This window comes from Garra rufa, chromosome 7 (assembly GCF_049309525.1).
Source record: "Garra rufa chromosome 7, GarRuf1.0, whole genome shotgun sequence".
Classification (NCBI taxonomy): Eukaryota; Metazoa; Chordata; class Actinopteri; order Cypriniformes; family Cyprinidae; genus Garra; species Garra rufa.
Window position 1 is genome coordinate 45071849 of NC_133367.1, and position 27610 is coordinate 45099458.

At 33.1% G+C, this 27610-nt stretch overlaps 1 protein-coding gene across 4 annotated transcripts; it reads left to right on the forward strand.

The window, feature by feature from the left end:
• Positions 1–1824: 1824 nt before the first annotated feature.
• On the forward strand, positions 1825–26660 carry LOC141338354 (arf-GAP with coiled-coil, ANK repeat and PH domain-containing protein 2-like). 4 transcript variants are annotated; one of them, XR_012355839.1, is made up of 15 exons: positions 1825–2052; positions 2135–2186; positions 2273–2373; positions 3225–3330; positions 3411–3619; positions 3697–3766; positions 9892–9986; positions 12385–12572; positions 12846–12926; positions 20507–20590; positions 20687–20886; positions 23610–23719; positions 23825–23935; positions 24016–25364; positions 25474–26375. XR_012355839.1 is itself a non-coding variant. In XM_073843876.1 (15 exons), exons 1-15 carry the CDS (start codon positions 2000–2002, stop codon positions 25551–25553), a joined length of 1584 nt encoding a protein of 527 aa, XP_073699977.1. In that variant the 5' UTR covers positions 1826–1999; the 3' UTR covers positions 25554–26660. The 4 variants fall into 4 exon arrangements, 1 of the variants encoding a protein (XP_073699977.1); XM_073843876.1 differs by having other exon boundaries at positions 1826–2052; positions 24016–24059; positions 25474–26660; XR_012355840.1 differs by lacking the exon at positions 12846–12926 and having other exon boundaries at positions 1835–2052.
• Positions 26661–27610: the final 950 nt, after the last annotated feature.

The following is a 27610-nucleotide window of genomic DNA, read 5'->3' on the forward strand; positions in this document are numbered from 1 at the left end:
AGCTGGTTGTTCCAGCTGGTCTACCAGCCAGTCAAGCTTAGGAAGCGGCCAAAACCCATCTAAAACCAGCCTGCTGACTAGCTAAGACTAGGCTGGATAACCAGCTAAAACTTTTAGCCTAAACTGGTTTGGTTTTAGCTGGTTTACGATGGAAGTAAATCACTTTAGCGTGTCTCCCAGACTGGTTTTAACTGGTTGTTCCAGCTAGTCTCCCAGCCTGACCAGCTAAGACCCGCCTGACCATCTAAGACAGTGGCCAAAACATCTCAAAAACCAGCCTGCTAACCAGCTACAACTAGCTAAGACCAAGGTGGACTTTCAGCCTAAAATGGTTTCAGCTGGTTTAAGATGGAAGTATCTGTTTTAGCTGGTCTCCCAGCCTGGTCAGGCTGGTTTTAACTGGTTTAAGATGCAAGTAACTGGTTTTAGCTGGTCTCCCAGCCTGGGTAAGCTGGTCAGGCTGGTCGGGCTGGTTTAAGATGCAAGTAACTGGTTTTAGCTGGTCTCCCAGCCTGGGTAAGCTGGTTAGGCTGATTTTAGTTGGTTTAAGATGCAATTAACTGGTTTTAGCTGGTCTCCCAGCCTAGTCAGGCTGGTTTTAACTGGTTTAAGATGCAAGTAACTGGTTTTAGCTGGTCTCCCAGCCTGGGTAAGCTGGTTAGGCTGGTTTTAGTTGGTTTAAGATGCAGTTAACTGGTTTTAGCTGGTCTCCCAGCCTAGGTAAGCTGGTCAGGCTGGTTTTAGCTGGTTTAAGATGCAATTAACTGGTTGTTCCAGCTAGTCTCCCAGCCTGACCAGCTAAGACCCGCCTGACCATCTAAGACAGTGGCCAAAACATCTCAAAAACCAGCCTGCTAACCAGCTACAACTAGCTAAGACCAAGGTGGACTTTCAGCCTAAAATGGTTTCAGCTGGTTTAAGATGGAAGTATCTGTTTTAGCTGGTCTCCCAGCCTGGTCAGACTGGTTTTAACTGGTTTAAGATGCAAGTAACTGGTTTTAGCTGGTCTCCCAGCCTGGGTAAGCTGGTCAGGCTGGTCGGGCTGGTTTAAGATGCAAGTAACTGGTTTTAGCTGGTCTCCCAGCCTGGGTAAGCTGGTTAGGCTGATTTTAGTTGGTTTAAGATGCAATTAACTGGTTTTAGCTGGTCTCCCAGCCTAGGTAAGCTGGTAAGGCTGGTTTTAGCTGGTTTAAGATGCAATTAACTGGTTTTAGCTGGTCTCCCAGCCTAGTCAGGCTGGTTTTAACTGGTTTAAGATGCAAGTAACTGGTTTTAGCGGGTCACCCAGCCTGGGTAAGATGGTCGATGCTGGTTTTAGCTGGTTTAAGATGGAAGTAACTGGTTTTAGCTGGTTGTTCCAGCTGGTCTCCTAGCTTGACCAGCTATGAAAGTGGCCAAAACCCATCTGAAACCAGCCCTCTGACCAGGTATGACCAGCTAAAACCAGACTGGATGACCAGCTAAAACCAGCCAACCAGCTTAGGCTGGTTTTAGAAGTATTTGTTCAGCAGAGAAGATCAATGTTTATTCATAAGCATATGTATAAAAACTAGAGTTGCCTCTTGGACTTTTGACTAAGTATACAGAAACTATAGATCTCTTGTAAGATTTTTGTTTGGATGATTCTAGAGACAAAATACAAAAATAACACAAAAATATTTTTTGCCTTGGCAAAGGGTTTGCCTTCACAATGCTTTCTGGAAGTAGGGGTAGGAAGTTGACAGCCTCATGTGACAGGAAGGAAGTCAATGCCTTTTATTTGTTCTTGAAATCATTTATTTGGTTGTTTGCTTGCATGTCATTGAGACATAAGACATAGATCGCATCTAGAAAAAATACTTACAATGACAACTATAAACTGCGGCAACTATATATGGGTTAAGTCTTAAATAGCTAATTTCAAGATGTCGTTTGATTTTCTGCCTGATGTTTTTCTCAGGACTTCTCAAATGACGACACCAAGCTGGAGTACAATGTGGATGCAGACAATGGGATTGTCATGGAGGGCTATCTCTTCAAGAGAGCCAGCAATGCCTTTAAAACCTGGAACAGGTCTGTGATGGACATACAATCATACTGTGTCTACTTATGCATTGACTAAATGTTCATTGTTGCTGACTTTTTTTTTTTGCAGGCGGTGGTTCTCAATTCAGAACAATCAGCTAGTCTACCAAAAGAAATTTAAGGTAAGTGTAGGAAAATGTAACAAGAAACAACAATCATTTCTAACCTCAGTTGTGTGTTTAGCACTAATTTTGGTGTTTTATATTAGGATAACCCTACGGTTGTGGTGGAGGACCTGCGGTTATGCACTGTTAAACACTGCGAGGACATCGAACGCAGATTCTGCTTTGAAGTTGTTTCTCCAACAAAGTGAGTTGCAATAAAGCTGATATAATATTGTTCAAATAAAATATAAATAATTTATTTTATAAAAAATACAAGTGAATAAAATATAAATATTAGGTAAAAAAAAAAATGAAAATGAGATGTTGCTAAAAATGCAAATTAGAAATGAAATTTAAATACTAAAATGACTGACAGATTTTTTTAATGAAAACAAAATGACAAAAAAAATTAAAAAAATAAATAAATGGCAAATGAAAATGAGAAATGCTGCTTAGAAAAAGTGGCTGAAATAGCACTAAAATAATAATTGAATAAATAATTTAAAAAGAAAACTAATAAAAATAAGCATGTAACAAAATTACAAAAAATATATGTAAAATAATAAAATAAAAACTGAAAATATAATAAAAGTATAAAAATAGTTTAAGAAAACTAAAATAACAATACTATTAATCAGTATTTTTACAGAAAAAAATGCCTTGATGAAACATTTAATGGACTTTAAAAAAGACCACACAATTTTTGTACAATTTCTATTTTTTATAGAATATATTTTAAAATATTATTTTTCTAACCTGTTTTGTGAGCTGTTTCTGATTTTAAGCATAGCACTAATAAAATGTCACCGCTTATGCCTTGAATAAAAAAATCAATAACATTTTTAAATTCTTGTATATACTTTAAAGTGAGATAATTTTTTCCACTTTTGAAACTGATACGTAAAATATATCAGTTTATGCAGCATATATCAGTAAAGTAATTTAATACGATTTTTTTTTATATTTAACTGCAAAACAAGACAAAATGTTAATTTATTATTATTTTGTAGTGTATATGTCATACTGTACATATGACTGATGTTGTCTCTGTTAAAGGAGCTGTATGATGCAAGCGGACACTGAGAAACTCAGGCAGGCCTGGATCAAAGCTGTCCAAAACAGCATCGCCACAGCCTTCCGAGACAAAGCAGAGGACGCCGAGGTACCTCCGTTTCTCTTTCATCCAACTAAATCATGCCACACTTGAGATTGCTAATGATAACAGTGAAATGTGTTTGGCAGAAGATGGACAGAAAGTCATCTACATCTACAGGCAGCCTGGACTCTGGTGGCGACGTGAAGGAGAAGACTCTGAAGGGCGAGAGCGCGCTGCAGCGGGTCATGGCCATCGGCGGGAACACAAGCTGCTGCGACTGCGGGCAGCCGGAGCCGCGCTGGGCCAGCATCAACCTGGGCATCACGCTCTGCATCCAGTGCTCTGGGATACACAGGTGTGTGTGTTTGACTGCAGGCATTAGGGAATTTGTGGATTATTTAATTAAAAATGCTGTGTTTTCTTGTTTGTCAGGAGTCTTGGTGTTCATTTCTCGAAGGTCAGGTCTCTGACGCTGGACACGTGGGAGCCTGAACTGCTGAAGGTGAGTGTGGAGACACGAGGCTTCAATCCTGACATACGGATGGACAGATGGTTGATGGAGCACACAAACATCTGTCCAGATGTTGCCATCCTTTTGAGAACATCAGCGTCGCTTTCATCTCCTAATCATCTCATTAGTTTGTACACGTGAATTCGGAGACTGTTTTCAGACATGCGGACGATCAGTGGAACACGTTTTGTTTTGTCTGTTCCGAAGTGAAGAGACTTTTTTTTTGCGAGATATAAACTCGGAATTCTGATGAAAAAGTCACAATTGCAAGATATAAACTCAGAATTCTGTGGTAAAAAAAAAAAGTCAGTCGCGAGATATAAACTCGGAATTCTGATGAAAACGTCACAATCGCGAAATATAAACTCGGAATTCAGAGAAAAAAGGTCCCAATTGTGAGATATAAACTCTGAATTCTGGTGAAAGAGTCACAATCGTGAGGTATAAACGTGGAATTCTGTGAATAAAGTCACAACTACAAGATATAAACTCGGAATTCAGTGGAAAAAGTAACAGTCGCGAGATATAAACTGGGAATTATGTGGAAAAAAGGTCACAATTGTGAGATATAAACTCTGAATTCTGTGAAAAAAGTCACAAAAGCGAGATATAAACTCTGTAATATCTGGAAAAAAAAGTCCCAATTGTGGGAGATAAATCTGAGAAGAAAAGTCACAATTATGAGATATAAACTCGGAATTCAGTGGAAAAAGTCACAGTCGTGAGATATAAACTCAGAATGCTGATGAAAAAGTCACAGTCGTGAGTTATAAACTGGGAATTCTGGAAAAAAAAGTCAGAACTGTGAGATATAAACAATTCTGAGAACAAAAGACACAATTGTGAGATATAAACTCGGAATTTTGATTAAAAAAAAGTCACAATCATGAGGTATAAATTTGGAATTCTGCTAAAAAATTCACAATTACGAGATATAAACTGAATTCTGTGAAAAAAAGTCACAATTACGAGATATAAACTCGGAATTCTTTGAAAAAATTCAATCGCAAGATATAAACTGGGAATTATTATTAAAAAGTCACATTACAAGATATAAACTGGGAATTCTGTAAAAAAAAAAAAGTCACAATCGTAAAATATAAACTGGGAATTTTGTAAAAAAAAAAAAAGTCACAATTGTGAGATATAAACTGAAAAATCTGGAAAAAGTCACAATCGCGAGATATAAACTGAATTCTGAGAAGAAAAGACACGATTGTGAGATATAAACTTGGAATTCTGATTTTAAAAAAAGTCACAGTAACGAGATATAAACTTGGAATTCTGTGGGGAAAAAGTCTCAATTGCAAGATATAAACTCAGAATTCTATGAAAAAAATCAATTGCAAGTAACAAACTTGGAATTCAGAGAAAAAAATCCCAATTTCGAGATATAAACTCAGAATTCTGTGGTAAAAAAAAAAAAGTCAGTCGCGAGATATAAACTCGGAATTCTGATGAAAACGTCACAATCGCGAAATATAAACTCGGAATTCAGAGAAAAAAGGTCCCAATTGTGAGATATAAACTCTGAATTCTGGTGAAAGAGTCACAATCGTGAGGTATAAACGTGGAATTCTGTGAATAAAGTCACAACTACAAGATATAAACTCGGAATTCAGTGGAAAAAGTAACAGTCGCGAGATATAAACTGGGAATTATGTGAAAAAAGGTCACAATTGTGAGATATAAACTCTGAATTCTGTGAAAAAAGTCACAAAAGCGAGATATAAACTCTGTAATATCTGGAAAAAAAAGTCCCAATTGTGGGAGATAAATCTGAGAAGAAAAGTCACAATTATGAGATATAAACTCGGAATTCAGTGGAAAAAGTCACAGTCGTGAGATATAAACTCAGAATGCTGATGAAAAAGTCACAGTCGTGAGTTATAAACTGGGAATTCTGGAAAAAAAAGTCAGAACTGTGAGATATAAACAATTCTGAGAACAAAAGACACAATTGTGAGATATAAACTCGGAATTTTGATTAAAAAAAAGTCACAATCATGAGGTATAAATTTGGAATTCTGCTAAAAAATTCACAATTACGAGATATAAACTGAATTCTGTGAAAAAAAGTCACAATTACGAGATATAAACTCGGAATTCTTTGAAAAAAGTCAATCGCAAGATATAAACTGGGAATTATTATTAAAAAGTCACATTACAAGATATAAACTGGGAATTCTGGAAAAAAAAAGTCACAATCGTAAAATATAAACTGGGAATTTTGTAAAAAAAAAAAAAGTCACAATTGTGAGATATAAACTGAAAAATCTGGAAAAAGTCACAATCGCGAGATATAAACTGAATTCTGAGAAGAAAAGACACGATTGTGAGATATAAACTTGGAATTCTGATTTTAAAAAAAGTCACAGTAACGAGATATAAACTTGGAATTCTGTGGGGAAAAAGTCTCAATTGCAAGATATAAACTCAGAATTCTATGAAAAAAATCAATTGCAAGTAACAAACTTGGAATTCAGAGAAAAAAATCCCAATTTCGAGATATAAACTCAGAATTCTGTGGTAAAAAAAAAAAAGTCAGTCGCGAGATATAAACTCGGAATTCTGATGAAAACGTCACAATCGCGAAATATAAACTCGGAATTCAGAGAAAAAAGGTCCCAATTGTGAGATATAAACTCTGAATTCTGGTGAAAGAGTCACAATCGTGAGGTATAAACGTGGAATTCTGTGAATAAAGTCACAACTACAAGATATAAACTCGGAATTCAGTGGAAAAAGTAACAGTCGCGAGATATAAACTGGGAATTATGTGAAAAAAGGTCACAATTGTGAGATATAAACTCTGAATTCTGTGAAAAAAGTCACAAAAGCGAGATATAAACTCTGTAATATCTGGAAAAAAAAGTCCCAATTGTGGGAGATAAATCTGAGAAGAAAAGTCACAATTATGAGATATAAACTCGGAATTCAGTGGAAAAAGTCACAGTCGTGAGATATAAACTCAGAATGCTGATGAAAAAGTCACAGTCGTGAGTTATAAACTGGGAATTCTGGAAAAAAAAGTCAGAACTGTGAGATATAAACAATTCTGAGAACAAAAGACACAATTGTGAGATATAAACTCGGAATTTTGATTAAAAAAAAGTCACAATCATGAGGTATAAATTTGGAATTCTGCTAAAAAATTCACAATTACGAGATATAAACTGAATTCTGTGAAAAAAAGTCACAATTACGAGATATAAACTCGGAATTCTTTGAAAAAAGTCAATCGCAAGATATAAACTGGGAATTATTATTAAAAAGTCACATTACAAGATATAAAATTGCGAAACACAATTGCGAAATATAAACTCAGAATTCTGAGAAGAAAAGTCAGTTGTGAGATATAAACTCAGAATTCTGATGAAAAAGTCACAATTGCAAAATATAAACTCAGAATTCTGAGAAGAAAAGTCAGTTGTGAGATATAAACTCAGAATTCTGAGAAGAAAAGTCGGTTGTGAGATATAAACTCAGAATTCTGAGAAGAAAAGTCAGTTGCGAAATATAAACTCTGAATTCTGAGAAGAAAAGTCAGTTGTGAGATATAAACTCAGAATTCTGATGAAAAAGTCACAATTGCGAAATATAAACTCGGAATTCTGAGAAGAAAAGTCAGTTGTGAGATATAAACTCAGAATTCTGATGAAAAAGTCACAATTGCGAAATATAAACTCTGAATTCTGAGAAGAAAAGTCAGTTGTGAGATATAAACTCGGAATTCTGATGAAAAAGTCACAATTGCAAAATATAAACTCAGAATTCTGAGAAGAAAAGTCAGTTGTGAGATATAAACTCAGAATTCTGATGAAAAAGTCACAATTGCGAAATATAAACTCTGAATTCTGAGAAGAAAAGTCAGTTGTGAGATATAAACTCAGAATTCTGATGAAAAAGTCACAATTGCGAAATATAAACTCTGAATTCTGAGAAGAAAAGTCAGTTGTGAGATATAAACTCAGAATTCTGATGAAAAAGTCACAATTGCGAAATATAAACTCGGAATTCTGAGAAGAAAAGTCAGTTGTGAGATATAAACTCAGAATTCTGATGAAAAAGTCACAATTGCGAAATATAAACTCTGAATTCTGAGAAGAAAAGTCAGTTGTGAGATATAAACTCAGAATTCTGATGAAAAAGTCACAATTGCGAAATATAAACTCTGAATTCTGAGAAGAAAAGTCAGTTGTGAGATATAAACTCGGAATTCTGATGAAAAAGTCACAATTGCAAAATATAAACTCAGAATTCTGAGAAGAAAAGTCAGTTGTGAGATATAAACTCAGAATTCTGATGAAAAAGTCACAATTGCGAAATATAAACTCTGAATTCTGAGAAGAAAAGTCAGTTGTGAGATATAAACTCAGAATTCTGATGAAAAAGTCACAATTGCGAAATATAAACTCGGAATTCTGAGAAGAAAAGTCAGTTGTGAGATATAAACTCAGAATTCTGATGAAAAAGTCACAATTGCGAAATATAAACTCGGAATTCTGAGAAGAAAAGTCAGTTGTGAGATATAAACTCAGAATTCTGATGAAAAAGTCACAATTGCGAAATATAAACTCGGAATTCTGAGAAGAAAAGTCAGTTGTGAGATATAAACTCAGAATTCTGATGAAAAAGTCACAATTGCGAAATATAAACTCTGAATTCTGAGAAGAAAAGTCAGTTGTGAGATATAAACTCAGAATTCTGATGAAAAAGTCACAATTGCGAAATATAAACTCTGAATTCTGAGAAGAAAAGTCAGTTGTGAGATATAAACTCAGAATTCTGATGAAAAAGTCACAATTGCGAAATATAAACTCGGAATTCTGAGAAGAAAAGTCAGTTGTGAGATATAAACTCAGAATTCTGATGAAAAAGTCACAATTGCGAAATATAAACTCTGAATTCTGAGAAGAAAAGTCAGTTGTGAGATATAAACTCAGAATTCTGATGAAAAAGTCACAATTGCAAAATATAAACTCTGAATTCTGAGAAGAAAAGTCAGTTGTGAGATATAAACTCAGAATTCTGATGAAAAAGTCACAATTGCGAAATATAAACTCTGAATTCTGAGAAGAAAAGTCAGTTGTGAGATATAAACTCAGAATTCTGATGAAAAAGTCACAATTGCAAAATATAAACTCTGAATTCTGAGAAGAAAAGTCAGTTGTGAGATATAAACTCAGAATTCTGATGAAAAAGTCACAATTGCGAAATATAAACTCTGAATTCTGAGAAGAAAAGTCAGTTGTGAGATATAAACTCAGAATTCTGATGAAAAAGTCACAATTGCAAAATATAAACTCGGAATTCTGAGAAGAAAAGTCGGTTGTGAGATATAAACTCAGAATTCTGATGAAAAAGTCACAATTGCAAAATATAAACTCGGAATTCTGAGAAGAAAAGTCGGTTGTGTGATATAAACTCAGAATTCTGATGAAAAAGTCACAATTGCAAAATATAAACTCTGAATTCTGAGAAGAAAAGTCGGTTGTGAGATATAAACTCAGAATTCTGATGAAAAAGTCACAATTGCAAAATATAAACTCGGAATTCTGAGAAGAAAAGTCAGTTGTGAGATATAAACTCAGAATTCTGATGAAAAAGTCACAATTGCAAAATATAAACTCGGAATTCTGAGAAGAAAAGTCGGTTGTGTGATATAAACTCAGAATTCTGATGAAAAAGTCACAATTGCAAAATATAAACTCTGAATTCTGAGAAGAAAAGTCGGTTGTGAGATATAAACTCAGAATTCTGATGAAAAAGTCACAATTGCAAAATATAAACTCGGAATTCTGAGAAGAAAAGTCGGTTGTGAGATATAAACTCAGAATTCTGATGAAAAAGTCACAATTGCAAAATATAAACTCGGAATTCTGAGAAGAAAAGTCGGTTGTGTGATATAAACTCGGAATTCTGATGAAAAAGTCAATTGCGAGATACGAACTTGGAATTCTGTGGAAAAACAGTCACAATTGTGAGGGATATTATAAATGTATTATAACATTTTCAAGATGTTTTTTTTTTTCTCATTCCAAGATGGTCCAGCTTTCAAAAAAAATTCTTGTGTTTTTACAAATGATTGAATAATACAATTTGTTTTTGTGTAGCTGATGTGTGAGCTGGGAAATGGTGTCATAAATCAAATCTATGAGGCTCGACGAGAAGAATTAGGAGCCAGGAAACCACAACCAGGAGATCCCAGGTACTGCACTAGAATTATTATTATTATTTTTCACTATTCTCATTTCATTTTCTCCAGAGCGCAAACTATACATTGGATTGTTTGCAAGATCTGTTTTGCCAATATGATAGTGAGTAGATAATACCTCAGTATTTTTTCCCTGGTTGCTCAGTCATCGGCACCTATGTTTATAGCGTCCAAAAATCAAATTAGATTTGGCTGAAACATTTTGAAACCACTTGTACCCTATCTGATCACAAAAATGCAGTCTTACACTCTGTCAATTTGAGTCTTGTTAAAGATTTAAGTCCCTGCTGCCAAGGTCTTGGATCATGGAAAGCAAAACTTAAATCTGTCTTGGGGTGGTTGGGTTTATTTATGCACGTTAAAAGTATTTCTTAAAAGCTTCTTTCTTTTTACATTCTTATTTACAGCATTTTCATAATAGGCTGCATATAAACTTGTTGGGAGAAAACCAGTAGTTCTCTGTGAAATTAGACATTGAGCACCCCCATAAAGCCAAAACAGCATGATCCTCATTTCATAACACCTCTGCGAAGTTTCGACTATGAGATTGGTAGTCGAATCAGGCCCCTTCTCATTCCTGTTTTTGTATATAAAATTGAGATATAAACTCGGGATTCTGAGGGAAAAAAAGTCAATTGTGAGATATAAACTTGGAATTCTGTGAAAAAAGTCACACTTGCAAGATATAATCAGAATTCTGAGGAAAAAAGTAACAATCAGCAGATATAAATTTGGAATTTTGTAAAAAAAAAAATATATATAAAATTGTGAGATATAAACTCGGAATTCTGTGATAAAAGCCACAATTGCGAGATTTAAATTTGGAATTCTGTGGAAAAAAAATCACAATTGCAAGATATAAACTTGGAATTCTGAGAAAAAGTCACAATTGGCAGATATAAACTTGGGATTCTGTGAAAAAAGTCACACTTGCGAGATATAAACAGAATTGTGCGGAAAAAAGTCACAATCGCCAGATATAAACTTGGAATTTTGTAAAAAAAAAAAAAAAAAAAAAAAAAAAAATTCACACTTGCGAGACATAAAAAGAATTCTGTGAAAAAAGTCACAATCACGAGATTTAAACTTGGAATTATGTGAAAAAAAATCAAAATTGTGAGATAAACTCGGAATTCTGTAAAATAAGTCACAATCGTGATATTTAAACTTGGAATTCTGTGGAAAAAAAATCACAATTGTGAGACAAACTCAGTATTCTGTGAAAAAAGTCACAATTGCGAGATATAAACTTGGAATTTTGTAAAAAAAAAAAATCACAATTGTGAGATATAAACTTGGAATTTTGTAAAAAAATAAAAAAAATAATAAAAATCACAATTGCGAGATAAACTCGGAATTCTGTGAAAAAAGTCACACTTGCGAGATATAAACAGAATTGTGAGTAAAAAAGTCACAATCGCCAGATATAAACTTGGAATTTTGTAAAAAAAAAAAAAAAATCACAATTGCGAGATAAACTCGGAATTCTGTAAAATAAGTCACAATCGTGAGATTTAAACTTGGAATTCTGTGGGAAAAAAAATCACAATTGTGAGACATAAACTCAGAATTCTGTGAAAAAAGTCACAATTGCAAGATATAAACTTGGAATTCGGAGAAAAAGTCACAGTCGGCAGATAAACTTGGAATTCTGTGAAAAAGTCACACTTGCGAGATATAAACAGAATTGTGAGGAAAAAAGTCACATTCGCCAGATATAAACTTGGAATTTTGTAAAAAAAAAAAAAAAAAAGTCAATTGTGAGATATAAACTTGGAATTCTGTGAAAAAAGTCACAATCGCGAGATTTAAACTTGGAATTCTGTGAAAAAGTCACAATTGCGAGATATAAACTCGGAATACTGTAAAATAAGTCACAATCGCGAGATTTAAACTTGGAATTCTGTGGGGAAAAAAATCACAATTGCGAGATATAAACTCGGAATTCTGTAAAATAAGCCACAATCGCGTGATTTAAACTTGGAATTCTGTGGGGGAAAAAAAATCACAATCGGCAGATATAAACTTGGAATTCTGTGAAAAATGTCACACTTGCGAGATATAAACAGAATTGTGAGGAAAAAAGTCACAATCGCCAGATATAAACTTGGAATTAAAAAAAAAAAAAAAAAAAAGTCACAATTGTGAGATATAAACTTGGAATTCTGTGGAAAAAGTCACAATCGCGAGATTTAAACTTGGAATTCTGTGGGGGAAAAAAATCACAATTGCGAGATATAAACTCGGAATTCTGTAAAATAAGTCACAATGGTGAGATGTAAACTTGGAATTCTGTGAAAATTCTGTGATCACTTTCTATTAACTTTCCACTTATGGAACAAAATGCATGTTGAGGTACAAAAGCTGATCATTAGTGTCTTGTGGTCCTCAGGCACGAGGTGGAGGCCTACATCAAAGCCAAGTATGTGGAGCGCAGGTTTGTCCAGAGACGCTCAGAAGACGAGATCAGACAGAAGGTTTTATCACTGAGTAAAGAGGAAAAACATAGCGGCTGCTCGGACGCTCAACCTTCAAGAGCACCATCGACGTCAAAACCCCGTCCACCATCTGCTTCCTCAAGTGAGTGGATCATCACTGATCTAAACACCTCTGTGTGGTTTGTCTGTTCCTTCTTGCAGTTTTACCCTCTGCTGGTTCCATTTAACCTTTGCTTTGTGTTGCCGTGACCATTACCCACTGTTAACATCTGTCAGCATCCGTGCGATGCGTTCGGATCACCGTAGACAGATGTTTGTGGTGTAAACGAGGCCTGTACTGGTTTTACTGTGTTTCTGCTCCTCTCTGTGTCTGTGTGCAATCCTAACGCTGCTCTGGGCTTTTGTGTTGCTGAAGCGAACCACGAGTCTCTCTTCTGTGTAGATGAGCTCGATTCTCTCTTCTCCTACTTTAACACCTCCGCCAAGCCCTGCTGTCGTAAGTACAGCCATGTGTGTCTCACCCGCTGTCCTGTTTCAGCAAAATTCACAATGTCACAGTTGCCTGACTTCATTTCACCAGTGTGAATTTCAGTTGAATTGAATCCAGGGTTATGATAGTAGGCTAAAACTAATCTAAAATAAAATAAAATACAAATGAAATGAAATGAAATAAGAAATTGTTACTTAACTGAAATTAAATACTATTTCTGTGAAAAAAGTCACAATTATGAGATATGAACTCGGAATTCTGAGAAAAGTCACAATTACGAGATGTAAATCAGGATTCTGTGGGAAAAGTCACAAATACGATATATTAATTTGGAATTATGAGTAAAAAAAGTCAGCTGCCAGATATGAACTTGGAATTCTGTGGAAAAAAAAAACAATTGTGAGATACAAACTCGGATTTCTGTGAAAAAAGTCACACTTATGAGATAAACTTTTGGAATTCTGTGGAAAAAAAAGTCACAATTATGAGATATAAGCTTGGAATTCTGAGAAAAAGGTCACAATTGGGAGATATAAACGGATTTCTGTGAAAAAAGTCACAATTACGAGATATAAACTTCAAATTCTGTGAAAAAAGGTCACAATTATGATAAACTTTTGAAATTCTGTGGAAAAAAGTCACAATTATAAGATATAAACTTGAAATTCTGTGAAAAAAGTCACAATTATGAGATATAAACTTGAAATTCTGTGAAAAAAGTCACAATTACGAGATATAAACTCAGAATTCTTAGAGAAAAAAGGTCACAATTGGGAGATATAAACCTGGAATTCTGTGGAAAAAGTCACAATTACAAGATATAAACCCGGAATTCTGTGGAAAAAGTCACAATTATGAGATATAAACTTGAAATTCTTAGAGAAAAAAGGTCACAATTGGGAGATATAAACTCAGAATTCTGTGAAAAAGTCACAATTATGAGATAAACTTGAAATTCTGTGGAAAAAAGTCACAATTACGAGATATAAACCCGGAATTCTGTGGAAAAAGTCACAATTATGAGATATGAACTCGGAATTCTGAGAAAAGTCACAATTACGAGATGTAAATCAGGATTCTGTGGGAAAAGTCACAAATACGATATATTAATTTGGAATTATGAGTAAAAAAAGTCAGCTGCCAGATATGAACTTGGAATTCTGTGGAAAAAAAAAACAATTGTGAGATACAAACTCGGATTTCTGTGAAAAAAGTCACAATTATGAGATAAACTTTTGGAATTCTGTGGAAAAAAAAGTCACAATTATGAGATATAAGCTTGGAATTCTGAGAAAAAGGTCACAATTGGGAGATATAAACGGATTTCTGTGAAAAAAGTCACAATTACGAGATATAAACTTCAAATTCTGTGAAAAAAGGTCACAATTATGATAAACTTTTGAAATTCTGTGGAAAAAAGTCACAATTATAAGATATAAACTTGAAATTCTGTGAAAAAAGTCACAATTATGAGATATAAACTTGAAATTCTGTGAAAAAAGTCACAATTACGAGATATAAACTCAGAATTCTTAGAGAAAAAAGGTCACAATTGGGAGATATAAACCTGGAATTCTGTGGAAAAAGTCACAATTACAAGATATAAACCCGGAATTCTGTGGAAAAAGTCACAATTATGAGATATAAACTTGAAATTCTTAGAGAAAAAAGGTCACAATTGGGAGATATAAACTCAGAATTCTGTGAAAAAGTCACAATTATGAGATAAACTTGAAATTCTGTGGAAAAAAGTCACAATTACGAGATATAAACCCGGAATTCTGTGGAAAAAGTCACAATTATGAGATATGAACTCGGAATTCTGAGAAAAGTCACAATTACGAGATGTAAATCAGGATTCTGTGGGAAAAGTCACAAATACGATATATTAATTTGGAATTATGAGTAAAAAAAGTCAGCTGCCAGATATGAACTTGGAATTCTGTGGAAAAAAAAACAATTGTGAGATACAAACTCGGATTTCTGTGAAAAAAGTCACAATTATGAGATAAACTTTTGGAATTCTGTGGAAAAAAAAGTCACAATTATGGGATATAAGCTTGGAATTCTGAGAAAAAGGTCACAATTGGGAGATATAAACGGATTTCTGTGAAAAAAGTCACAATTACGAGATATAAACTTCAAATTCTGTGAAAAAAGGTCACAATTATGATAAACTTTTGAAATTCTGTGGAAAAAAGTCACAATTATAAGATATAAACTTGAAATTCTGTGAAAAAAGTCACAATTATGAGATATAAACTTGAAATTCTGTGAAAAAAGTCACAATTACGAGATATAAACTCAGAATTCTTAGAGAAAAAAGGTCACAATTGGGAGATATAAACCTGGAATTCTGTGGAAAAAGTCACAATTACAAGATATAAACCCGGAATTCTGTGGAAAAAGTCACAATTATGAGATATAAACTTGAAATTCTTAGAGAAAAAAGGTCACAATTGGGAGATATAAACTCAGAATTCTGTGAAAAAGTCACAATTATGAGATAAACTTGAAATTCTGTGGAAAAAAGTCACAATTACGAGATATAAACCCGGAATTCTGTGGAAAAAGTCACAATTATGAGATATGAACTCGGAATTCTGAGAAAAGTCACAATTACGAGATGTAAATCAGGATTCTGTGGGAAAAGTCACAAATACGATATATTAATTTGGAATTATGAGTAAAAAAAGTCAGCTGCCAGATATGAACTTGGAATTCTGTGGAAAAAAAAACAATTGTGAGATACAAACTCGGATTTCTGTGAAAAAAGTCACAATTATGAGATAAACTTTTGGAATTCTGTGGAAAAAAAAGTCACAATTATGGGATATAAGCTTGGAATTCTGAGAAAAAGGTCACAATTGGGAGATATAAACGGATTTCTGTGAAAAAAGTCACAATTACGAGATATAAACTTCAAATTCTGTGAAAAAAGGTCACAATTATGATAAACTTTTGAAATTCTGTGGAAAAAAGTCACAATTATAAGATATAAACTTGAAATTCTGTGAAAAAAGTCACAATTATGAGATATAAACTTGAAATTCTGTGAAAAAAGTCACAATTACGAGATATAAACTCAGAATTCTTAGAGAAAAAAGGTCACAATTGGGAGATATAAACCTGGAATTCTGTGGAAAAAGTCACAATTACGAGATATAAACCCGGAATTCTGTGGAAAAAGTCACAATTATGAGATATAAACTTGAAATTCTTAGAGAAAAAAGGTCACAATTGGGAGATATAAACTCAGAATTCTGTGAAAAAGTCACAATTATGAGATAAACTTGAAATTCTGTGGAAAAAAGTCACAATTACGAGATATAAACCCGGAATTCTGTGGAAAAAGTCACAATTATGAGATATAAACTTTAAATTCTGAGAGAAAAAAGGTCACAATTGGGAGATATAAACCCGGAATTCTGTGGAAAAAGTCACAATTATGAGATATAAACTTGGAATTCTGAGAGAAAAAAGGTCACAATTGGGAGATATAAACTCAGAATTCTGTGAAAAAGTCACAATTATGAGATAAACTTGAAATTCTGTGGAAAAAAGTCACAATTACGAGATATAAACCCGGAATTCTGTGGAAAAAGTCACAATTATGAGATATGAACTCGGAATTCTGAGAAAAGTCACAATTACGAGATGTAAATCAGGATTCTGTGGGAAAAGTCACAAATACGATATATTAATTTGGAATTATGAGTAAAAAAAGTCAGCTGCCAGATATGAACTTGGAATTCTGTGGAAAAAAAAACAATTGTGAGATACAAACTCGGATTTCTGTGAAAAAAGTCACAATTATGAGATAAACTTTTGGAATTCTGTGGAAAAAAAAGTCACAATTATGGGATATAAGCTTGGAATTCTGAGAAAAAGGTCACAATTGGGAGATATAAACGGATTTCTGTGAAAAAAGTCACAATTACGAGATATAAACTTCAAATTCTGTGAAAAAAGGTCACAATTATGATAAACTTTTGAAATTCTGTGGAAAAAAGTCACAATTATAAGATATAAACTTGAAATTCTGTGAAAAAAGTCACAATTATGAGATATAAACTTGAAATTCTGTGAAAAAAGTCACAATTACGAGATATAAACTCAGAATTCTTAGAGAAAAAAGGTCACAATTGGGAGATATAAACCTGGAATTCTGTGGAAAAAGTCACAATTACAAGATATAAACCCGGAATTCTGTGGAAAAAGTCACAATTATGAGATATAAACTTGAAATTCTTAGAGAAAAAAGGTCACAATTGGGAGATATAAACTCAGAATTCTGTGAAAAAGTCACAATTATGAGATAAACTTGAAATTCTGTGGAAAAAAGTCACAATTACGAGATATAAACCCGGAATTCTGTGGAAAAAGTCACAATTATGAGATATGAACTCGGAATTCTGAGAAAAGTCACAATTACGAGATGTAAATCAGGATTCTGTGGGAAAAGTCACAAATACGATATATTAATTTGGAATTATGAGTAAAAAAAGTCAGCTGCCAGATATGAACTTGGAATTCTGTGGAAAAAAAAACAATTGTGAGATACAAACTCGGATTTCTGTGAAAAAAGTCACAATTATGAGATAAACTTTTGGAATTCTGTGGAAAAAAAAGTCACAATTATGGGATATAAGCTTGGAATTCTGAGAAAAAGGTCACAATTGGGAGATATAAACGGATTTCTGTGAAAAAAGTCACAATTACGAGATATAAACTTCAAATTCTGTGAAAAAAGGTCACAATTATGATAAACTTTTGAAATTCTGTGGAAAAAAGTCACAATTATAAGATATAAACTTGAAATTCTGTGAAAAAAGTCACAATTATGAGATATAAACTTGAAATTCTGTGAAAAAAGTCACAATTACGAGATATAAACTCAGAATTCTTAGAGAAAAAAGGTCACAATTGGGAGATATAAACCTGGAATTCTGTGGAAAAAGTCACAATTACAAGATATAAACCCGGAATTCTGTGGAAAAAGTCACAATTATGAGATATAAACTTGAAATTCTTAGAGAAAAAAGGTCACAATTGGGAGATATAAACTCAGAATTCTGTGAAAAAGTCACAATTATGAGATAAACTTGAAATTCTGTGGAAAAAAGTCACAATTACGAGATATAAACCCGGAATTCTGTGGAAAAAGTCACAATTATGAGATATGAACTCGGAATTCTGAGAAAAGTCACAATTACGAGATGTAAATCAGGATTCTGTGGGAAAAGTCACAAATACGATATATTAATTTGGAATTATGAGTAAAAAAAGTCAGCTGCCAGATATGAACTTGGAATTCTGTGGAAAAAAAAACAATTGTGAGATACAAACTCGGATTTCTGTGAAAAAAGTCACAATTATGAGATAAACTTTTGGAATTCTGTGGAAAAAAAAGTCACAATTATGGGATATAAGCTTGGAATTCTGAGAAAAAGGTCACAATTGGGAGATATAAACGGATTTCTGTGAAAAAAGTCACAATTACGAGATATAAACTTCAAATTCTGTGAAAAAAGGTCACAATTATGATAAACTTTTGAAATTCTGTGGAAAAAAGTCACAATTATAAGATATAAACTTGAAATTCTGTGAAAAAAGTCACAATTATGAGATATAAACTTGAAATTCTGTGAAAAAAGTCACAATTACGAGATATAAACTCAGAATTCTTAGAGAAAAAAGGTCACAATTGGGAGATATAAACCTGGAATTCTGTGGAAAAAGTCACAATTACGAGATATAAACCCGGAATTCTGTGGAAAAAGTCACAATTATGAGATATAAACTTGAAATTCTTAGAGAAAAAAGGTCACAATTGGGAGATATAAACTCAGAATTCTGTGAAAAAGTCACAATTATGAGATAAACTTGAAATTCTGTGGAAAAAAGTCACAATTACGAGATATAAACCCGGAATTCTGTGGAAAAAGTCACAATTATGAGATATAAACTTTAAATTCTGAGAGAAAAAAGGTCACAATTGGGAGATATAAACCCGGAATTCTGTGGAAAAAGTCACAATTATGAGATATAAACTTGGAATTCTGAGAGAAAAAAGGTCACAATTGGGAGATATAAACCTGGAATTCTGTGGAAAAAGTCACAATTATGAGATATAAACTTGAAATTCTGTGAAAAAAAGTCACAATTGGGAGATATAAACTCGGAATTCTGTGGAAAAAGTCACAATTATGAAAAATAAACTCGGAATTCTGTGAAAAAGTCACAATTATGAGATAAACTTTTGGAATTCTGTGGAAAAAAGTCACAATTATGAGATATAAACTTGAAATTCTGTGAAAAAGTCACAGTTATGAGATATGAACTTGGAAGTTTGTGAAAAAAGTCACAATTGGGAGATATAAACCCGGAATTCTGTGGAAAAAGTCACAATTATGAGATATAAACTTGGAATTCTGAGAAAAAGGTCACAATTGGGAGATATAAACTCAGAAGTCTGTGGGAAAAAAGTCACAATTACGAGATATTAACTCGGAATTATGTGAAAACAAGTCAAAATTACGATATATAAACGAGATATACAAGATATATTTAACTGAAATAAAATATAAAAATATAAAAAAACTTATTTTATTTCACCTCGTTAACAAGGCAACATTTGTGTAACTTGTTTTACTAAAACAAAATTAAATTAAATTTAAAAATTTAAATGATAGACATTTTAAAACAACAAAAATAACTAAAAAATAAATAAAATGACAAACACAACAAGATTATTAAAACTTTAACAAAAAATTACATGTAAGCAGAAAATACAAAAATAAAATCTAAACAATAAAATGTTTTGTTTTATTTGGTAATATCAAAATGTAATAGTATCTCAAAATAACAAAATGTAATTTTTTTTTTTTACTTTTCGTTTTATTTGGTTCGTTAAAAAGGCAACTTTTCTCATTTTCATTTAACCTGTTTTACTAAATCTAATAAAAAATAAAAAATATAGACCTTTAAAAACAACAAAAATACAACAAGATTATTAAAACTTTAACAACAATTAACACGAAAGCAAGAAATATCCAAAATAACAAGGTAACATTTCTCTTTTTTAATCTAGTGTAACTAACATTTCATAAAAGTAAATGCTAACCTCTTAAATGCATTAGAAATATACCATCTCAAATTTATGATTTCAAAAATGCATTAAATTGATTTAATAACATTTTAATTTCTCCCATTTGATATGTTTGTGTGTGTACGAACATTAAAAAAAATGAACTCACTATTAAAAACTGCTACTGTTAGCAGTTGTCAGATCATCTTTGAATGTTGTTCTAATTGAATTCTCCCTCAAGTTTAGATGAAATTTAATTTCAAAATTGAATTAAAATTCTGAAATTCACTCAACATCCTGCTGGCTCTTCTACGAGGAAAGCATTGCATCATGTCTGCATCGCTCGGCATCTCCATCATACATTTCCCGTAAAAAACGTTTCCATCGCTCATGCCTGTTTGTCTTCTCCTTTGGACGTTTGTGCGCATTTTCATTCATTTTCCAGTGAAATGAGCTCACTGAAGAACGGGTTTGTAAGTGCATCTCTGTTTGACAGTGAGAAACTCAGACGGCGACGTGCAGAACCTCGCAGACGGAAGCAGAGAGACGTTGAGTTCAAGCGGCACGCTCAACGACACGGGTCAGTCTGGTCTCGCTCAACAGCACCAGCAGAGCAGGGGTTGCCCCATAGATGTCTGTTGTTGCTGATACAGATTCTGTGATTGTTGTCATTCAGAGCCTGATGAAGAGTGTTCTGGTAAAGATCTGGTGGTTTTCTGCGAGCCGAAGCAGGTGACGGCGGGCCTGCAGCTGTACTGGGCGGCGTTCTCCCGCAGTCTGCCGGACATGGCCGAAGCGCTCGCGCACGGAGCGGAAGTCAACTGGACCAACGCAGACGACCAGAACAGGACGCCGCTCATTATGGCCGTTCATGGGGTGAGGAGAACATACAGCCACTCTCACACTTCAGACCCCATACAGTGGTGTAACACTGACAGATTGACTGTTTCATGACATTATACACACTTTGTTGGTTTTAGTTTTTTGTTTAGTTATTTTTTGTTTTGTTTTCTATTGTTTTTTTTTTTTTGTTTGTTTTTTGTTTTGTTTCATTTTGTTTAGTTTTTCCATTTAGTGTTTTCTTTAGCAATTTTATTTGTATTTATTTATTTTATTTTTTCATTTATGCGTTTTGTGGTTTCTTGTGTTTTGTTTAGTTTTGCTGTTTTGATTTGCTTTTCTTTTGTGTGTTAGTTTTTCATTTAGTATTTACTTTTGTTTTAATTGTTTTAATTTGTGTTTTAATTTGAGTTTCGTTTTAAGTTTTTTGTTATGTGTAGTTTCGTTTTTTGTGTATTTTTTTTTTAGTTTAGTTTTTGTTTTGTGTGTTTTGTTTTGTTTTTGATTTTTTTTTTTTTTTTTTTTTAGGGGATTATTTGTTTTTGTTTTCTTTTGTTTTTTGTTTTCATTTTCTTTGTTTTTTTTAGTTTAGTGTTTTTAGATTTTGTTTTTTTTGTTTTATTTAGTGTGTTTTCTTTCATGTTTTGTTTAGTTTTTCTCTTTTCTTTTCTTTTTTTAGTTTTTCATTTAGTTTTTGTTTTCTTGTTTAGTTTCGTTGTTTTTTTGTCTTCTGTGTTTAGTGTTTTCATTTAGTTATTGTTTTTTGTGTTTTAGTTTTTCATTTAGCATTTTCTTTTGTTTTCATTTTTTGTTTTCTGTTTTTCAGTTTAGTTTGTTTTTTTGTATAGTTTTTCATTTAGTTATTGTTTTTTGTGTTTTAGTTTTTCATTGAGCATTTTCTCTTGTGTTTTGTTTAATGTTTTGTTTTCTGTTTTAAATTTAAGTTGTTTTGTTTAGTTTCTGTTTTTTGTGTAGTTTTTTTGTTTGTTTTTCATTTATTTTTTGTTTTGTGTTTTTAGTTTTTGTTAGATTTTTTTTTTCTTTTGTAATTTGTTTAATTTTTACTTTTGTTTTCTTTTGTGATTTTTTTCAGTTTTTCATTTAGCTTTTGTTTCCTTTTGTGATTTTTAGTTTCTTTCGTTTTTTTATTTCTTTTGTTAGTTTTTCTTTTGTTGTTTTGTGATTTCTTTGGTTTTTTTAGTTTAGTTTTGTTTAGTTTCTGTTTTTTGTGTAGTTTTTTTGTTTGTTTTTCATTTATTTTTTGTTTTGTGTTTTTAGTTTTTGTTAGATTTTTTTTTCTTTTGTAATTTGTTTAATTTTTACTTTTGTTTTCTTTTGTGATTTTTTTTCAGTTTTTCATTTAGCTTTTGTTTCCTTTTGTGATTTTTAGTTTCTTTCGTTTTTTTATTTCTTTTGTTAGTTTTTCTTTTGTTGTTTTGTGATTTCTTTGGTTTTTTTAGTTTAGTTTTGTTTAGTTTCTGTTTTTTGTGTAGTTTTTTTGTTTGTTTTTCATTTAGTTTTTGTTTGATTTTTTTTTCTTTTGTGATTTGTTTAATTTTTAGTTTTGTTTGTTTTGTGATTTTTTTTTTCCAGTTTTTCATTTAGCTTTTGTTTCCTTCTGTTTTTTTCTTTTCTTTTTTTTAAGTTTTTGTTTTCTGTTTTTAGTTTAGTTTGTTTTTTTTGTGTAGTTTTTCATTTAGTTTTTGTTTTGTGTTTTTAGTTTTTGATTTTTTTTCTTTTGTGATTTAATTTTTACTTTTGTTTTCTTTTGTGTTTTTTTAGTTTCTTTTGTTTTTTATTTCTTTTTTTTATGTTGTTTTTGTTTTTTGTTTAGTGTTGTTTTGTGATTTCTTTGTTGTTGTTTTTTAGTTTTTGTTTTCTTGTCTTGTTTTTGTCTTTTGTGTTTAGAGTTTTTTTTTTCTTTTGTGTTTTAGTTTTTCATTTAGCATTATCTTTTGTTTTCATTTTTTGTTTTCTGTTTTTTTGTGTAGGTTTTCATTTAGTTTTTGTTTTCTTTTGTGTTTTGTTTATTTTTAGTTTTGTGTTTTTAGTTTTTTTTTGTCTTTTGTGTTACGTGTTAAGTTTTTTATTTTGTTTAGTTTGTTTTATTGTGTTTTTAGTCTTTTCTTTTCTTTTGTTTTAGTTTTCTTCGGTTTAGTGTTTTTAGATTTTGTTTTTTTGTTTTATTTAGTTTGTTTTCTTTCATCTTTTGTGTAGTTTTTCTCTTTCTTTTGTTTTTTAGTTTTTCATTTAGTATTAGTTTTTTGTTTTGTTTTATCATTTTTTTAGTTTCTTTTTTTTCTTTTTCTTTTTGTTTACTGTCTCGTGTTTTGTTTTTGTGTGTGCATTGATTTATTTATTTATTCTTTTATTAATGTGTTTTGTTTTTTTCTTTTCTGTGATATTTTAATTTAGTGTTTTGTGTAGTATTATGCTTTTTAAAATTTGCTTCTGTTCTGTATTTCACTTTGTATCATTTGTTATTTTGCTGTTCTTCTGCTTTGTTTTACTTTTCGTGTTGTCGACTTAAAACAACTAATTATGCACAGTAGGTTATTTTACTTTTAAAATAATAAGTGCTTCACCTTCAAATAATAAATGGCCCTGGTTTCATTGTATGATTCATCAGTACATGCAAAATGTGAAATTAAATGTAAAATACAAAACATTACAGAAATGTTAATTCTGAATGCTGTTTTATTTTGACTTCATATTTATGACAGCATCTGATGTGTTTATCACCTGTGTTTGAATATCAGGGGTCTCTGGTCACCTGTGAGTTTCTGCTCCAGAATTCAGCGAGTGTCAACCAGCAGGACAATCTGGGCAGAGGACCTTTACATCACGCCACTATCCTGGGCCACACTGGGTTAGTTCTGCTCAACACACAGCTCGTATTATATATATTATATACATTTCTTAGTTTGATCTCTTAATTTAAAGTTCTAAATATAAATATATTGTTTATATTTAGGCAAGTGTGTTTATTTCTAAAACGGGGAGCCAATCAGAACGCAGCAGATGTAAAGAATCAAACGCCGCTTTCAGTCGCAGTCGAGGCAGCAAACGCTGATATTGTCACGCTGTGAGTTCCCATTTCTGTTTGTACCTTGTGAAAAAGAAGGCATAAAATGTTAACGGTTTAATGTGGTTCTGTGTCTACAGGCTTCGCCTGGCCAAGATGAACGAGGAGATGCGCGAATCTGAGGGTCTGTATAGTCAGTCAGGTCTATATAACTCTAACAGCCCAACTGAAATGCAATATCGCAAGTGTATGGAAGAATTCATTAACTTGCAGCTCAGAGACTCCTAACATATGCCGAAAACTGGTAGCAAATGCACAGAATAACTGAATGTATACAGATATCACATGAAGCTGAGCTTCATTAGGCCCCAGGTTGGGTTCATCTAGTCTAGTATTTTAATGCATAGCGAACAATAATAGGACGTTACTGCTGGAACAAGTCAAAGAGTGACGTAAAAATACACCTTATTTACATTGTGTGTGTGTGTGTGTGTGTTTGTTTGTCTTAAAACTGTCAGTGTGTAAGAGTAGTGTCATAAAAACTCGGCCCAAACAGTACATTCCTGATATTTGTCACTTGAGAAAGTGAAAGTGTCTAAATATAATCAGTGTGTTTATAAACATTACATCTATAAAGATGTAGCACGTCTGTACAAACGCTGTATTTGGCCATAGATGATATATTGATAATTATGAATGCATGTTTTGTTAACAATAACTGTATTGAAAATCTATTATACAAGTTGTATTTAATAGTTTTTGCGAAACAGCTAAATATTTTATGTAATTAGACTTTATTACAAGAGGAATTAGACAGTCTGAATGTCGTTATAAGTGCATTTTTTGTTCGTTTAGATTAAATGAATGTGCCAAATTAGTTGCAGTACTGGTATCAGCCACAGAGGGGCGCAGTAAAGCTGGACTTTACGCCCCGCTGCTAGAGGTCCATTTAAGAGGGTTTTATTTTCTTCAGCTTAATTTGGCGAAAGGTGTTTACCTCTTATTTTAAATCTCTTCTAAACAAAACCTTGCACACTTAAGCATCAGATGTAAATGCAATCTCTCATAGCGGTCTAAAAGCTGAGTCTCAGGTTTATTAATATGCAAGGAAAAATAAAGTCATGAATAATAGACCCTGCACACCAGGAAGATGCCATATACTGTTATTTCTGAGCAGCTCTTTTCATTTATCTGCTTCGTTTCTCTTTCTCCCTGATCGTTATTTTATGTGGTAATTGCTCCACAACTGCCCCACATCTGTATCTCATGTAACTCCTATTGAACCCAGAACCTGTTTCTTTCACGCTTGACAATATTGCATCAAAATGTGTTTTATCTGCTACTACACGCTAGATGTCGAGCAAGATCAATGGTCAATAAATACTTCATATGCATCATTTGGTGTCTTGTGCTTTTCACCTCTGCATTTCCTTCTTCGCTCCTGCGTTCTCCTGCTGTTCTCTTGAGTTTCTGCTCTGAAGTAGCACAGGTATGAGCTCGTCTCTCTGTGTCTGTGTCTCTGTGAGTTTTGATATAGTTGATGCAGGTAAATGCGCACGTTATGCTTCCTCCATAATCGAGCTGTTTTCTTTTTATAGGAGATGAAACCTACCAGGACATTTTTCAAGACTTCTCTCAGATGGCATCGAACGATCCAGAAAAACTCAACCGCTACTGAGTGGACGGAGCAGATTTTGGATGGTATATCACACCATGACAACCTCCTCATAACTGCATTTTGGGATTTTTGCAAATCGGATTAGCTGGAGACTATTGTCTGTAATATAAAATGTATTCATTGTTAGTTGATGTTTTTTTTTAATTTTAATGAAATCAGTTGTTGCCCACGTGACATTCTGGGTGACACCAGTTGAGTTGAGTTTTATTGTAATTGTAGATAAAACTGTTTCACATAGGGTTTAATTAATGGATCCATTGGATGAAATGATGAAAAAGAGTAATGTAATACTTGAGCCATAGGACTTTTCATTTATGAAACGCGAATGCATTTTGGTGTTCGTAAATGATTTAGACATTCATTCTGCTTGTTTGATAAATGAGGATTTTTAGCTAAATAGTATGTTAGTACATTGCATGATTGTACAGCAAGGACAAATCATTTACGTTTACATATCAATTCAAAATGTATACTTTCATCGCATTTACTTTAATATTCTTGTTTCAGAAAATCTTAAAACTTAAGTTAGCATGAACACCCCACTTTCCTAACATGTTCAAATAGTATACAAGTTAGACATACTCCTACCACAGTGTGTAAATTGTGTATATTCTGTACATACGTCATCTTGGGCTGGGAAGTTTATTTTGTGGTACTTCAACTGTTGTAATAAGCTGGTTCGCATTGATTTTGTGCTTTTCCCTCTTGCACGCATTCTGTAATCATCTCTGTATGATCCGTGCGGTTTTTAAGATTATTTTATCCACTTTGATGTCTGACTGAAAATAGCTCAAAATATATTATAAATTGTTTTCTCTACAATTTAATCTTTTTTTTCTAGTCTAAAACCCAGTGGTCTTAACTATCTCATTTCTACCTTACATTATCATATTGCATGAAGAAGTCTCCCATGCAGCAGGGTTGCCATGTTTGTAATAGGCACAGCTCCGCGGCAGAGGCTGATTGTTATGTAAACACTGGCGCTGTCTCTCTAAAACACAGCAGCTGTTCAGTCGCTCATGACGGGGTGACCTCATGCCCCTGCCAGCTGTGCACCGACTCACCTTTTCATATCGTGCTCTTATATAAACTTAGAACTTTACCCGCCACACTGCTTCAGGAGCTTTATTTATAAACCTTGTAAAATAAGGTGACTCATGCCATGCATTATGGATATTGCTAGGTTTAAGCCAAAGTGAATGGTGACTTAATGTTTCAGGGAAGCCATTCCTTGAAATTTGTTTCATTAGTAGGTAATGCACAAAAAAGGGTGGAAGACTAAAACTATTGCAACTTGTTCAGGAGTGCCCAAATTTGGTTCTGGAGGGCCAGTGTCCTGCAGAGTTTAGCTCCAACCCCAATTAGACACACCTGAACCAGCAAATCAAGGTCTTACTAGGCATACTAGAAACTTCCCAGCAGGTGTGTTGAGGCAAGTTAGAGCTAAACTCTGTAGGACACCGGATCTCCAGGACTGAGGACTCCTGGGGGGTGTTCCATAAAACAAGTTTACCAAATAAGCCAGGCTTATTTCAGTTAGTCTGACTTATTGTCACTTGAATTGTCTCAAACTAGAAAGTTGAAACTTGAAAGTTATTCAAATAGTCATCATAATGAGAAATGTATTTAGGATCATTGCCAGAAGGTATTGTCTGGACTTCCTTTTCAGAAGGCATAGACTAATATTTAATGTGTACAACTACTATCCCACATTAACTGTGTGATTATTCGGAGGCTGAATTATTTAGAGTAATTCTCTGAAGACTGGAAATGTCAAACCAGCATTGTTAAAAATGGGAATCTAGCCCAGGGCTGTTCAACTTGGGTCCTGGAGGGTATAGGGCATATGCCTCAAACTCAGTTCCTGGAGGGCCACAGCTCTGCAGAGTTTAGATAGAACCAGCTCCAACTCACCCCTGCTTTGAAGTTTCTAGTAATCTTAGACCTTAATTAGCTGGACTAGGTGTGTCTGATTAGGTTTGGAGCTAAACTGGGCAGAGCCAGTTGTTTAAGGAAAGAGTTTAGCTTAAACCCCAATTAGACACACCTAAACTAAT